The sequence below is a fragment of the Phaethon lepturus genome, unplaced genomic scaffold, assembly GCF_000687285.1.
Source record: "Phaethon lepturus isolate BGI_N335 unplaced genomic scaffold, ASM68728v1 scaffold39453, whole genome shotgun sequence".
NCBI classification, from domain to species: Eukaryota; Metazoa; Chordata; class Aves; order Phaethontiformes; family Phaethontidae; genus Phaethon; species Phaethon lepturus.
The window spans coordinates 11321-26832 of record NW_010527744.1 but is presented as its reverse complement, the minus strand read 5'-3'; the positions used below and the strand labels follow the sequence as shown (position 1 = coordinate 26832).

General features: G+C 39.7%; 1 protein-coding gene across 1 annotated transcript in view; it reads left to right on the top strand.

The window, feature by feature from the left end:
* MYOM3 (myomesin 3) overlaps positions 1 to 15512 on the top strand; it is a 28145-nt gene that overhangs the window by 2234 nt on the left and 10399 nt on the right. Inside the window, exons 2-25 of the mRNA XM_010283468.1 lie at positions 118 to 252; positions 405 to 479; positions 1167 to 1326; positions 1577 to 1734; positions 2872 to 2967; positions 3623 to 3711; positions 6650 to 6694; positions 6917 to 7057; positions 7536 to 7697; positions 7969 to 8110; positions 8203 to 8402; positions 8722 to 8775; positions 9105 to 9232; positions 9846 to 10029; positions 10875 to 11049; positions 11660 to 11781; positions 12442 to 12629; positions 12793 to 12919; positions 13399 to 13577; positions 13654 to 13768; positions 14046 to 14202; positions 14575 to 14684; positions 15173 to 15217; positions 15349 to 15485. Coding sequence (XP_010281770.1) covers positions 146 to 252; positions 405 to 479; positions 1167 to 1326; positions 1577 to 1734; positions 2872 to 2967; positions 3623 to 3711; positions 6650 to 6694; positions 6917 to 7057; positions 7536 to 7697; positions 7969 to 8110; positions 8203 to 8402; positions 8722 to 8775; positions 9105 to 9232; positions 9846 to 10029; positions 10875 to 11049; positions 11660 to 11781; positions 12442 to 12629; positions 12793 to 12919; positions 13399 to 13577; positions 13654 to 13768; positions 14046 to 14202; positions 14575 to 14684; positions 15173 to 15217; positions 15349 to 15485 — 3096 coding nt within the window. The 5' untranslated portion in view covers positions 118 to 145. The remainder of the gene's footprint in view (positions 1 to 117; positions 253 to 404; positions 480 to 1166; positions 1327 to 1576; positions 1735 to 2871; positions 2968 to 3622; positions 3712 to 6649; positions 6695 to 6916; positions 7058 to 7535; positions 7698 to 7968; positions 8111 to 8202; positions 8403 to 8721; positions 8776 to 9104; positions 9233 to 9845; positions 10030 to 10874; positions 11050 to 11659; positions 11782 to 12441; positions 12630 to 12792; positions 12920 to 13398; positions 13578 to 13653; positions 13769 to 14045; positions 14203 to 14574; positions 14685 to 15172; positions 15218 to 15348; positions 15486 to 15512) is intronic.

Below are 15512 nucleotides of genomic sequence, written 5' to 3'. Positions count from 1 at the left end.
TGAATTTTCATTCATGGCCCTTGAATGTCAAAGCAGAGCAAGGACTTAATGATAAGTTAAAGAGATTCTGCTAAGGTGTCTTATTTGAAAGCCACTTCATGTTTTAATCTATTCCAGCAAGAAAGTTCATTTTTGACTTCCCAGCATGGGAACCCGAACCTTCTTCCACCACAGAGAGGAGGAACAAAAGGAGGAGAGGCAACAGAGCTTGCAAATGACCTCCACAACTAGGAAGAAAAAGTTCAAAACGAGGTAAGTTACAGAGTTAGGGATGGGCTGAGTAAATCAGGTCCAGACAGGACCTTCTACACTCAGCACTGAGCATTCACAGATTTGTTGAATTTTGAGTTTATGAAATTATGGAACTTTGTCTGGATTCTTTTACGTGCATCTGCCTCTGGAAGTGAGGAAGAAGAGACTTTCAGCCTTTCAGAGTTATCCATAGCAGCTGCCCTTGCCTTGACCTCCGAAATACCACAGTAAGTCGGAAATCATTATAACTCAAATACAAACATTGTATGCAATATCACCTTTGTATACAGGGGTTCACAGGTTCCAACTCATTTCATTGGAAGCAAAAAGACCAAGTTCAATCAAGAGGTTCTTCCTTTAAAACAAAAAACACGAGACCTCAACTAAAATGCAGGAAATGAAATTATAGCATCTTGGTACTTGTGATAGTGGGTAATATAATATTGCCCTTCTCACAAGCAAAGGCTTAAGATAAACCAGGTTTCATAGGAATAAATGAAAAATACAGTTAGATTAATAAATTAACAGTAACAGATGGAACTCCCCCTCTTTCCTAGAAAATCTTGGCAATGATCCTGCTGTCTATCCTTCTTTGATGGCTGAACAACCATCGAGTAGTTAGCATCATCCCTCCTCCCTTTAATCCCTCTCCTAGTTCCCTGCCCAGGATTAAAAGTGGTCAAACAGTCATCTTGTGCCATTAAAGTGTTCTCTCTCATTGTAGTACTGCTGGTTCCTACAAGGCATAATTGCCTGACATCATACCCATACTGCATGCAAACTGATGTTTCTGTCCTTAACACTTGTGCTGATTTAACCAAAAATATGTGCTACAAAACAACAACAAAAAAGACCAAAACAAAATAAAAAGCATTATTCTAACTTCTGTTGGCTTTTATCATCCTGTGTTCCAGGGATTACAAGATAAGAAGAGAAGCTGCAATCCTAGAGCTAGAACAGAGGGGACAAAAGACAATTCGGTTTGGAAATGACATGGAAAAGTTGGAAAAGGAGGTTATTCAGAACTGCAGACTACTGCGTGTGAGAGCTGACCGGAAGGCACTTCGGAGGAAGGTCAGATTAGACATCTCTATTGGTAGCAGAAATGCCAACAGGAATAAAATTTCCAAGGCTAACTAGCATTCTGGAGAGGATACTAAACCTAATCAGGCATTAGGACAACCTCAAAACCATTAGAAATAAGGACAAGGCCTTATACTCCTGCCACCGAAGCATTATCACACATGTCCCTTTTGCAAAAGAATTTGTGTAATTAGAACACAATCCCTTTCTGTCACTTTTATTTAGTCTATCCTTGTCACAGGCTATAGAAAAGGCACGCGTGGAGAAGGAATATATTGAGCTGTGTTCAGGGCGACCACCTATGTTCTGGATCCCCCTCAGAGTACACGCAGTCTGGGAGAGGATGGACGTGAAGCTGGCATGTACAGTCCTGGCTTCCCCACCGCCGCAGGTTACTTGGTATGTCAGCTGACAGCAATGACTTGTGCTGCACATGTAGCTAACAGTCTGTGTGCGTTTCAGGAAGCAACCAGAGGAGTAACATCTGTGTCCTGCTAGAAAAAAGGAAGGGAGAGCTTCAGAAATCACAGAAAACACTTTCAATTCTCCAATTCCACTGTTAGGACCAGTAAAGACACTAAGTAGTCAGTGGGCTGTGGAGGCAGTGGACAGTCCTATGGGACTCCTTCTGGCAAGGACTGACAGTCGTGTAGATTTTCCTGCTTCCCTTGGTGCTGTACTCTGTCCTGCAGGCAAACTTGGGATTTAAGTCTCAGAAACCAAGAGCTATTGCCAGCACTAAATCACTGCACACATACACAGCATCAAGGCTTGCCTACCTTGGATATCATGCAAGTGTTAGCATTAAACTGCTATTGCTTCTACAATCTGTAAAATAGAAACCAACTCTTTCATTTACTCAGCTTTGCATATTTACCAAACCACAGAAGAGGATGTGTTACGTATTGGGCCTGACTGCAGAATTTACCAGTAATAACAGAGGGACAGAAATAAATGAAAGATCACCTCAAAAAACAATTTGCAAAGTGTACTTTGATCGGTTTGTTAAAGTGATTGACCATTCCCCCATGGAAGGTTTGAACTATGAAAACATTTGGATTACTAATGACTTCGTAGGCAGCTAACTCCACTACTGTCAGAGCTCCTGATGTCCTGTGTCCTTCCAGAACAACCTCTTTGAATTATTCAAAGAGCAAAGAGAATATGAACCTCCCACAGATCCCCAATAAACACAAAGAAGCAAGCGACATCTGCTCAAACTTCCTCACACAACCTGCAAAGCAGGGAGCATAAACTGAGGAGGAAGCAACAAGCCAACGCTAAGCTGCCTGTAGGCAGTCTGCAAGCAGCCCTGGGGAAGATGCACATGCAGGACTATGGGAGGGGATCTAGGTTAGCTGCAAAGCTGTTTTGGATTGATGTGGGAGACCTGTAGAAGAGGGAATTGTGTCTACTCCTCTGTTCTGCTGTGTCTCTGTTGTGTTTGACATGGTTAGTTTTAAAATAAAGTGTTAATTTTACCAGAAAATTTCTCCGTCCTTTCCTAAGCAGGATGTTTCCTTTGTGTTCAACTAGGTATAAAAATGGAGTCCGTATTGATCCTCGCCTAGCCCCAGCAGGAAAATACAAGATAAAAAACAAGTTTGGGATGCTGACCCTGCACATCAGCAGGTAATGTATGTGCTCTTGTCTGAGTTGTTTTTTCAGTTCAATAATACTTGCTCTCCTGAAACTCCCAGTTTGTGTATGCTAAACAAAAAAAAAAGATAATTCTTCTGGAATCTGATCTTGCTTGACTTTAGTGTGCTGTGTCTGAGCTAAACCTTTGCCATTAGGAAGCAATCTCAACAGCTGTTCCTGAGGTTTAAAAAAATCTTTTAAAAAAGATTTAGAGTCCTACTTGTTTTTGCTCTTCTTAGGCATGGCCAAAATTTTCTCATACTAGGTAAGGCCATGCACATTAAGAGCACTTCACAAGCAGACCTACCAGTGTGATTTAGGATGGATCAATGTAATCAGAATGACATTAGTTCAATTCTGTGAATTATACATGTGATAAAGATAAATGCGTATCTTCAGCGGAACCAAGTGTTCCACAGGTCTTTTGCTTGTTCATTACATGAAATGTTTTGCTTCTGTGTATCAAGAGAAAAAATTGACCACTAAGTATAAGAAATCCTTGTAATTGGAAGGAAAAGCAGCTTCTTGATGAAAAGCAAATATCTACTTCCAACTTCTGGGATTAAAGGGGAACCCCTTTGAATTTGTCCTGTGAAGTATGAACAATAACTGAAACCTAAAAAGGAGGGGAAATGTTTTTTTCCAGATGCTCCATGGAAGATTCTGCTGAATATAGTGTTGAAGTTAAGAATCAATACGGCGAGGCTTATTCATTTGCTACAGTGCTTGTCAGGAGTAAGTAGAAAATGTTCCTTTGGTTTTACATTTTCAAACTCTTTAAATTCTTCCAAATATTTTCAATACTATACATCATATAGCAGGAACATACAAGCACTCTGGAAAAACAGAGAAAGAAGTGAGCACTACGTAAACAGGAGAGGAGAATTTCTCTCACTTATTAGTGAGGGGAAAGCATAACTGGATAAAACAATCCCTAGCTACCATTAACTAATAAGTATATGGCTGATATAATGGCTTCTCAGTCACTTCTGGAGACAGGGAAAATCTTTCAGATTCCATACGGACACAGCTGTCCTTCCACTGTGCTAAAATTGTACTAAATTTAGGTACTTATTTCTTCTGGACTGATATGAAACAGCCATACAGTTAAATACATAACAGGCTTAGAAAGAGTCTGCTGCATTTCTAAAGATAAGCAAGAAATTGGTTAACAAGTACTGTGGCTTTCAAGGGGATCTCTCAATGCAGTATTACATAGAATACCATATTTCTCTCTCAAATCAGTAACTACCAAGGGTAAATACAAGATTTTCTTCTTTGGATCTGTGCCGTTCTTAAAATAACTGGCATAGACTCCATAGATACACATTCTGCACAAGCCAAATCCAGACATATGGTGAAGGAAGTAAACGACCAGTACTTAAAAAGGGAAATTATATCAAGCTTTAAGAAATATGCAGCACAGTCTCACGGGATCATAGCTTAGCTGTTCACATTTCATATATGTAAAAATAACAGTTTTGTCATAAAGCGCCTGAACAGAATAGACCCACAGAACTGTGGACAACTAAACGCTTCAGTGGGACTGACAGGGCCTGGGGAGTAATTCAAATGGCAACAGATGAATAGGAAGGGAACAGGTTTGCTTTGGACATCTTACTGGTCATGAAGAGATGGGTTTCTTTGACTGATTGAACTGCAAAGCTAGCTTGAACTATTTTTTCAGACAGAAGGGGTTTTCTTCGGTTTAGATAGCATATTTATTGTTAGTGTTTTAGTATATTCTTGGCTCTGTCATGGGTTGTTATCATCCTTATTCTTTGCGTGCCATATTTTGATCACATCTGAATACCATTTGGGGATACATAGGCGTACAGAAGAATGTGACTCCAGAATTGTAATAGAAGTGTATTGTTTATGATATCTTTCAGCTCCTTTAATTAAAAAATGTCAAAATTCAGCATAGCTGGAAATATACAGCACAGATTTACCAGTTCTAAAGGGACATGTATAATAGCCCAGAAAACCTTAATTTGCAAGCCTTCCCAGATTCCTAAATTCCCCTTACCCTAATGCAGAAATACAGAAAAAGTTACCAGGTGTGCAATGCTTCTCTTCTAAAAAGGTTCTTATAGTATGTCCAGAACTCAGGAACTGGGCCTTTGCCATAAAGCAGAAGCAGCTGTCTGAAAAAAAAAATCCATGGCAATAATCACATACTCCTCCCAATTGCCATCAGCATCTTTAGGATCAGAGCAGGCATGACGATAGAATAAGGTCTGTGGTCTATCACAGAAAACCTTGGATGGGGTTGCTTTCTTCACCTCCAAGTGCCTGATTAAACTGTCCTTCATCAGGGCTGAACAGCATTTCCAACAGCTTGCAAACATTGTTCCTTGTGATCGCGGGTGAGAGGCCCACACTGTTCCTTCTCCCTTGACCCTGTCTAATGCCATCCCAGTAACATGATTCTTCCTTTTGCTATTTGCATTTAATGTTCTGAAAATAGAGACTACACCAAGGCCTTAATCCTGCCTCCACTGGAAACATTCCTCATCCCCCAGGCAGGATGATGGCATCTCCTCTCCTGGCCCCACACTGTCTGGAATGCCCTCGATGCCAGGGGAGGGTCTCACTTTCCCTAAAGACATCACTGAGTGTCTCACAGGACCTGGGATGAGGCTGTGCTTTGCCTCTTGTGCTTTCTATTTCTTTCCTTTTCAGCTGTTAAAGCTCAGTCCTCATCTTTTGCTTATGAATGAGCTCTCATGCCAAGCTTCATTCATTGAAAAAATAGGTATTATTTTATGTGCATTTCTTGTGGCTTACAAAAATAAGGCAGAAAAGTGTCTCAATTTCATCCTGTGTTAAGTGCATCAGTTCTTAGATTTCAGCTCCGTTTCATTTTGTGCTGTGATGCCAGCTCTCACGGGCTAGATCAGGAGAAGCAGGCCAGCATTCACGTACGATGCTTCCACAGAATCCATGGCTGTTTAAATAAGTGGTTCAGTAGGAGACACACTTCCCTTGGCTCCAGGAATTACCTCAGTGTATCAGGACAGATGTCCTTTCTTTTGGTTAAAGCTTGAAGTCCCAGTCATGGGTAGTCTTCAAGAACCCCACATTATCCTCTGGAAATGCTTTTTAAACCCAGGGGTTTGGCCAAATTCCACTTTCAGTAATGTTTATGACACCAACACTTTTTTCTTTCCTTTTCCGTGCTGCATGTGGCAACAAGTAGCTGTCCAAACAGGGACATAACTGAAGCATTTCACTTGAGGGTGAGCCTAGATTGTCACACTTCTAATTTGGACAGTACCATATTAGTACACTCATATGACAAAAGTTGTAGCTTCCTGTACACGTTTTTATTCAGCATAACTTTCCTAGTGTAGCTTAAAAAGAGAAGCGAAACTGGAAAAGAAACTTCTTCACCTATGAGTAACTGTGTGCACATGAGCATTTAAAGCAGTATTACTTATACCAGTATACTCATATGAAAAATTTCCTATGTAGACGTATCCTTAGTTGGTTGTGAAGGTCATCAGCTGTCAAATGAATGAATGCTTAACCACATGATGACACTTTGAAGGTTCACATTAAAAGCTGGTTTGAGGGAAAAACAGTTCGCTGAGCATCACTGTTATGTGTTTCAGAGGAAGATGAACACTGGCATGAGATTTGCTATATGTATTTTCTTCTTGTCTTATAGAATATTATGGAAAGGAGTCAGGATTTGATTCAGAAATATACAGAAGTGAGTAAATGATTGTTGTTGTTGTTGTTGTTATTTCTTTTATTTTTATAGTTTGAAGCAATATGATTTTTTTTTTTCCTGAGCTATAGCTTTTCCTATTAGCCTGACTGCATGTGAAAAGTGCAAGGCTCAGGTACCACTCTAAATATATGATAACAAAAATACTACAAGAAGGAAGGCTCTGGGAAGTCTCTTTATCATGCTTTTACTCTTATTTCATAGGATCCCTTATGGCCAGAGAGGCAGATTTTGCTTTTGCACTGAAACCCTTATTTTCAAGAGAAAAGGAGCCTTTCACCCTCTCCTGTTACTTCTCTTCTGATTTACTTGAACACCAACGAGACATTACCTGGTTCAGAGATGGTTTGTATGCAACAGCTAAGTTTATATACATTTACCTATATATATATATGAATATACCATTTGAATTCACAGCTGTGATCTAATGTTCACAGAAGAGAATGAGAATTCAGGATACTTAAGCTGATACTCAGCTCTTCTCAAGCTACAGATATTATTCTTTAATTTGTATGTTTTCCTCATTTGTAAAAGGATGATACCGCTAAAATGTTTTGGAGGTAATGACGCTTCTGCTCATAAGAATAGTTTAAGAGCCTTAGTTCTATGCAGTGAAAGCATTTGAAAAAGCCAGTGGTTCTCTAGTGAAAAAAGCAAAGTAAGATCAGAGTCCAAGACTGTAACTTGGAGGCACAATATTAATATCAGGAGTGTCTTACAGATCCCTCATCTTGCTCTGTGTTTTTTTCTGCATTTGGAAATATGCCACTCCTGACCCAACCAGTTCAGGGAGAGTTCCTTTACCCCTTCTGATGATTCACAGGTGAGTTGCTGCAGAACTCTGAATGTCGGGAACTAAAGTACCAAGACCGGGAGGCTTCTCTGACAGTGTCACGTGCTTACAAAGAAGATGAGGGATTCTACACTATCCGTGTCCCCTCACTGGATGGATATAAGGAGCAGACCACTTATGTGTTTGTTAGAGGTACAAGCAGGATTCTATCCTACTTCCTTTCCTAATACCTTTGCATAAAGGAATTCACAACCTCATACACAAGAAAATATCTCCCAATTTTGTGCATGGATACAATTACCAAAATGTCTGAATCTTATTTTCAGTAGTGATTTAGGTATTAGAAAATATGACTTGTATTACTGGGATGTAGGCCCTTAGACAGCTAAAATTAAGCTATTGAATGAAAATTTTGGTACAGAGAAGAAAAAAACCTAACCACTATCACTTGGTGTTTCTATAGATGCTGCAGCAGAAACAGCTGGTGCACCTGGATCCCCACTCAATGTGAAATGCCATGATGTAAATAAAGACTGCTTGATTCTTTCTTGGGTAGCACCCAGTGATAATGGAGGAAGTCCAATCCTGGGATACTATATTGAAAGGTCTGTATGTTAATCAGCTTTGAGCAAAAAAAGCTCATGATCGTGTTATGGAAAAAACATGAAGGAACTCCATGGGCTGTGCTCCATTTCAGGTGTGTTGCTGGGTCAGAGGATTGGGTTCCATGCAATGTCAAGCCTGTGAAAACCTGCAGATATCCTGTCTTGGGCCTTGCTGAAGGACAGACATACCAGTTCCGAGTAAAGGCTGTCAATAAAGAGGGCATCAGTCATCCTTCAAAAACCAGTGATCCGGTTACAACATTTGACCCCAGCAAGGACAAGAGAGTGACAGGTTTGTACTAAAACCAAGAAAATTTTCTCTTTAAGTACACTGTGAGGCTGCAGGTATAACTGGATGCAGTTTGTCCAGATTCTCCTCATTCTCACAAATATAATTGCAACATATTGCCATGCTGTGCCTTTGCTGAACGCACCTTAGTACTATTCTGAACAAAGAAGATCAAAGTACCAGTTACATTTCATTGTACGTGTAATGAAATGTATATAATTAACAAAATATAATGAAATGACACAGTCCTGGGCTCTGTATTGCTTGACAAGCCCCAAGCACCTTCTCTCAGTGGGTAACGTTGCCCTGTTTGACATTACAGTTATTCCATACGACGAAGGCAGGACGATAGAAGTTTTCAAGGATGACCTGGAAGGTAAGTTCAAATTGATACCGAGCCATTCTCTCAGAGAGGAATGATTGTTCTACAACAATGAGATCTGTAATAACATGACCCTGGGGAAAACACATTTAGGAAAATATATGGTGAAACATCATAGTAAGCTGCACAAGTATCAGAAACTATCCTAAATAGCAAGCCTTTTATAATAATCTTGGTTTGCCTCTATGTCCCCAAAGGGTTTAAGTCTCCTCCTTTATATCAAAGACTCTTACTTTACAGTGGGAAAACATAACCCATTGTAAAAGAATTTCTTTTTCTTGCCACATTATTACTAAAGTATAGCCTGTTCTGACTTCCCACAGGACATATTAAAATTCCCTTGCCACCCACCAATGTTCGCGCAAGTGAGGTCAGAGAAGATTATGTGGCTTTGGCCTGGGATGAACCAGATCCAAGAGGCAGGGAGCCACTGAGTTATTATGTGGAAAAGGTAAGAAAATAATATCAGATAGAAGGGAAATTACAGAACAGAATCATTTATTTCTCAGACAGTCTATAGCACAGGCAGGGCTATTATCTGTGTCTGCAACTGGAGAACTACAGCCTCAAAAATGCTGGCTCCTCTCTCCAGCTCCACAGTTTACTTGAGCTATCATCCTGACTGTTGACACCAACTCAAGTAGTAATGGTTAACAAAGAATAAACAAGTAAATTTTACACAACAGAACACTAGCAGAGTTTTAACAGGAAGACCATTCCCGCCCTATGGGCCCTTAAGTGTGGAAAAGCTGTGAAGAACTGCACAATAGTTCATTTCCCTGCTCCCCACTAATCATTTTGCTGGTATCTTCTACCAATCACCTTTAATACATTCTCTGTTCTCACCTGCTGTACCATTTCTGCTGCAAAGGGGCCCTCTGTTGCCAAGGAAGAAAAGTCTGGGTATATCAAAAAGAAATGTATCATTTATGGTTTTGGTTTGTTTTTTTGTTTTGTTTTGTTTTTACACAACTTTCCTGTAAAGATCAGCTTTGTTATTGCTCAGGAAGGTTTTAAGCTTGAGTTACAACATGACTTGTAAATCATCACCTTTTTCGTTACAGTCAATTGTAGGCAGCAACTCCTGGCAAATGGTTAATCTGGATATGCCAGTTAATTCCCCAAGATTTGCACTCTTTGATCTTGTTAAAGAAAAATCATACTGTTTCCGTGTGCGATCTGTTAACAAGTATGGAATCAGTGAGCCATCCCTGCCCAGTGAGCCTGTAACTGCTGGAGCAAAACTGGGTAATTATTTCATTCATATGCTCTACACTAATGATACGGAAAAGGAGATGTACTATGAAACTAATGTGTGGGTTCCCCTGCCCCCCCCTTTCCTTTAAACTCCATGGTATATGATTACACAGCAGTTGCTTTGATATCAGGAAATCTCTTAAAGCCTTAAATCCTTGTTTAATTACTTTGCAGTTGGCCAGCGCAGTGTAAAGCTAACCAAGCCATGATGGGGGAATTACATTTAATAAAACAAGAAACAGTTGAAGCCTGTGTTTAATCCAAGTATGCTTCCAGCACTGTGTACGAGAGAGGTTACACAGACCAGTGTTGGAAGGAATTGTACAACTGCTGAAGCAGCCTGTTTCTGGGGGCTTCAGACAGAACAGCAGTCTTCTCAGTGCTGGTTTGTTTTGTTTTCTTCCCAGACTGAGCTGACAACAGTAAGAGATGCACAGGCTCATGCCCCTGTTTCCCTTATGCAGAGAGATGAGCACTCACTCCTTCTTTTATTTTTTTATATTCTCCCATAATAAAGCTGCCCTAGCATTCAAGTGAAGCAGGTCCTAGTTCATAGTGGAGTTAATGCAAGTTAGTATACAAGTCTCGTTTCTCCTTTACTTCAGAGAAGGTTAAGTAGGTGTAATTCTGCAGAAATCAATGGGCTGTAAGGGAGAGGAATATGTGATATGGTAAACCCAAACATAAAAATATAGGCTGTAGACTGGGACAATGTCCATGGTTTGAAAATGGTGGTCTGGAAAAGGTGAATAAATCAAACAGGTCAACTCACTTACAATTTAAAAAAAAAAAAACAAAAAACCCTCTTTTTCTCTGTGTTGTTTTTCTTTTTTTAGCTACTCTGCCTCCACCATCTCAGGTTTTAGCTTTCAGAGACACCAAGACATCTGTTGTTTTGCAGTGGGATAAGTTAAAGGATGGTCTGGAGCCTCTTGGCTACTACATATACTGTCGGGAGACTGGGACAGAAGAATGGCAAACTGTCAATAATAAGCCCGTGACATGTAATGAGTGAGTTCAGCTATATACTCCATTGAGGGAAGACAGGGTGCCAACTTGAATTCTTCTGTTTATGGCTGGAGTCGTATTTCAGATAAAAAAAGAACTTCCTTCACTGCACACAAACACCACGTCCTCTTTTAGAATTAAGTATCACTCAAAGTCTCACTTCTACATCCAAAGCCAGAGTGTCAGTAAAGTCTGTGTATTTCTTCATAGATTCTGGATCTGCAGAAAGTAGATAGACCTTGTAGCACCAGTAGAACCACATTCCATTTTTTTGCTTGCTTTCCAGTAGAGCAAGTTAGTGTCGCTCACACATAGGATTTAGAATACCTCTCTAGCTGTGAGGGTCACATGTCAAGCAGAAAAGTCCATTAAAAAGTCCTATTTATTCTATCAACAATGCCAGCCAGCAGTGTGATACCTCTCTATCTGATCTGTACTTACTGTCTGATTTATTGGTAGCCATTTCATGTGACACAGTGCACTTTAATTTGTAATGGCAAATAATGATTTTGTAAGTAACAATGCCTTATTAAAATGTATTGCTGTCTGTTCAAAAGACTGTTTACCTGTTCTTTGAACAGTCAAACACAAACATATTAATCTGCTTTCCTAGATTTACTGTTCCTGGGCTGCAGCCTGGAAAAGAGTATGTCTTTTGTGTGAAATCTGTCAGTGAGGCAGGACTAAGTGAAAGCTCACCAGAAACAGATCCTATCGTTGTAAGGCCAGCTATTGGTAAGTAGTAACATATACATGCACATACACACAAAAATTAAATCCCTCAAAAACGTATCTATCATGCATAGCTATTATAACATGTAGTGGTAATAAGTTGAGCAGATAAGCAAAAGCAAAGCAACAGGGAATTGATTTTCTTGTACCCTGCAGCTTCTGTCATCAATTATACTTGTCAAGGGTGGACAGAGTTAATCAGCATTTTGACTTATTAGCATGTTACATTTTCAGTGTTAATTTGGCACTGGTACAAGCAACCATTTTAAGTGCTCAATGATGCTGGTATCTTGAAATCAGCACTGAGAATATCTCCAGGGCAATTACAAAATCCTACAAACCACATTAGCCAGTATCTAACCCTCCATCTTCTCCATTTTATTGACCCACTGCTTCCACCTTTTCTGTGAGACAAACCATAAAGCAGCATGCAAGACACATCCATGACTTTTGCTGTGACTTCCAATAAGAATCTGGTCATTTTAAAATACTTTTACACCGCAAAAGTGGTATAAGGGGACTTAACACAAATAGAATTACATCTGGTATGAGCACACAGAGATTTCCTCAGCCCAGTTCATCTCATACCTACACCTCTTTTCCCGATCCCTATCAAACCTGCATTGAACAATACCCTGTTTTCTCTCTCCCTTTGCTGCGCAGCTTGTCCATCAGCACCACACGGGTTTGTTCTCCTGAACTGTGGGAAGGTGGACATGACCATCGGCTGGAAACCCCCAAAGCGCAAGGGAGGAACAAAGATTCTGGGTTATTTCCTAGATCAGCATGATACATCTGAACTAGATTGGCATGAAGTCAATATTCAGCCAATTCCTCAACGAGTTTACACGGTATTCATTTCAGATATAATACTGTCCTTCTTTAAGCATAGTGGGAACCGTAGCTGTAACAAGGGTTGAGCTGTTTTCTAGTCTAGAGCTCTCTTCCTAGCCTCACAAGGCTACAACCATGCAGGGCTGTACTCATAATCTGTTTGCACTTCTGAACCCAAAGGTCAGCAACCTCAAGGAAGGTCACCTGTATGAATTCCGTGCCAGTGCAATGAACATGGCTGGTGTTGGGGAAGTATCTGAACCCAGTGACTTGTTCAAATGTGAGGAATGGACAATGCCAGAACCAGGTATCTCTCATGAAAAACCATCACCCAGAAAAATATTATCAGATATACGAGTTATGTCCTCACTCTTCTGTGATCCGAGGGACTTCTGAAAACTATAGATTTGTATAAGGGTGGCTCCCAGGATAGAAAAGCACACAAACACTTCCAGGGAAGTTCCAGTTCAGACATAGGGTATTATTTCTGCCTTATACAGATACAGCACCCAGGTATTTTTAATAATACTGCTTCCAGAGAATAAAGAAGCTGGATCTAATATCTTAACGTCTTTGTATATCACACCAGAGCAAATAACATTAAACCACTGACGTATGCTCTTTTCTAGAACCTACCTCTACAGTTAATTAGCGAAGAAAGCATCTCCTATGGACCCACTATTCACTTGTTATCTTAAAACTCTCTGCTTTCTAATCTCAAAATCAAAGTGCACCTGGTTGCATTTTTTAATGTTACTGTTTGACAGCCTACCCTTCTTTGAACAGGCCCTCCTTATGATGTGAAGTGCACTGAAGTAAGAGACTCATCCCTGAAGTTACACTGGGAAGCACCATTGTACATAGGAGCAGGTCCAGTTACAGGGTATTATATAGACATGTGTGAAGAAGGGTCAGAGGAATGGAAACAAATAAATAAGCAGTCCATAGCCACCACTCACATGAAGGTCTGTATATGCACTTAGTATCCGAGTGTTGCTTCTCATTTAGTCTTATGTTAATTTCTGTCATTGCTTACTGCAGGTTTCAGATCTAGAGACAGGGAAATGTTATATTTTCCAAGTAAGAGCACAGAACAAGGCTGGAATTGGACCCCCTTCACTCCCCTCGGATCCTGTGGTGGCTAAAACTAAACCTGGTATGAAAGTAAAAGTGATGAGATTGTGCAAGTCTATAAATACTGTGATGATTCTGGTAAAAAAATGTTTTATGAAACATGGGCTACATGTTTCACAGCAAGAACGAACCTCAGTCAAAATAAAGATTAGCAAACCAAACTGTCCAAAAAAATTTACTCTAGCTGTATACTCTGTTGTTTGGCGTTTTGTTTGGGTTTTTTTGGAGTTAGATGTCCAGAAGTTAAGCCCTGATCTGTTTTAGTACGGAATGTTTTGTGGGTTTTTTTTCTTATACAGGCACAAATGAAATTGAACTTGGGGTCGACGAAGAGGGTTTCATTTATATGGCTTTTGAAGCTCCTGAAAAGAATGACTCCTCTGAATTCATCTGGTCAAAGGACCATGAAGGACCACCAGATGCTGACAGAGTTCAGACTGAAGAGAAAGGCAATAAGTGAGTATATAATGCATACTGAGAAAATTAATCATGGAGTGTCAATTAAAGAAAAATGTGAAGCCAAATGTTTCCCTCTCCTTCCAATATTCAGCTAAAGTACATATACCCAACTGAACTTCTGCCAATCTCTGTACCTGATTCTCAGCTCTGGTGTCCATGAAACGCAGCATTCAGTGCAATCTTCAGGTCAAAAAAAGGAAGCATCAGCCATCATATTGCTAATGTTTTTGCCTTTCTCTTCATTGTCACATATAAATGACAATGAGTACTATATTTGATGTTCCAGGTGTATCAAATGTGTTGCATTCTGTTACAGAAAGCATAATTTTTGAGGAAAATATAATTTTTACTATTATTTCTATTTCTAAGATCTAAGCTTATACTGAAAGACCCATCAGAAAAGGATCTGGGTATATATTCAGTGGAGGTCACAGATGTAGATGACGATATCTCTGCCAGCTGCACTTTAACAAAAGAAGGTAAAAACTAGTAATTGACAAGAACAAAAATCTAATGTGCTATGATTTTCTAATATTAGATGTTTAGAGGAAAGTTCCTCGTAGAGGAATAGTAAGTGATAATGATAGTGGCATCATTAGAAAGATGTTTCCCATTCCTTGAAGGCTCAAGGGTGGTGTCTTTTACAGTCCACTAAGAAAAGATTCCATGCTCCTGGAAGGTAATTTTTCCATTACAGTTCAGATTTCACACACAGCTACACTATCACAGTGATTTAAAACTTCTGTAACATGTTTCTTGAAAAGATACAATCAACATTTTATTCAGACATAACTAAGAATTATCTTCACAACCTCTTCTAGTCCTCCCTGCTACTGAATGTTTTGTACTTATTATCTTCTTCTTGAGATAAATAAAGCTCATTAACAAATTAAACTAAATTAATACAATGAATTCATTTTGACCTAGTTGTACTAATTTAAATGACTTGTTATTCTTTGCATTTCAGATCTGGACAAGTTATTGAAACGTAGCCATGAAATCAGGAACCCGTGTAAGTTGAACCAGTAAGAAGTCACTACCATATGTATAGATTCTGAAAGGGGAACTCTGGCATAACCCTGGCTGAGACAAATTCTGTGGTTTGGCTGTGAATTCCCCTCCACTGTTCTCTTTGTTTTCCAGTGATCAAGCTGATATCTGGATGGAACACTGATGTTCTGGAGAAAGGAGAAGTGCGGCTGTGGCTGGAGGTTGAAAAGCTGTCACCAAATGCAGAGCTGCATTTAATCTTCAATGACAAGGAACTTACAAGTACTCCAGTATGTTTTGTTTTGGTTTTAATTCTG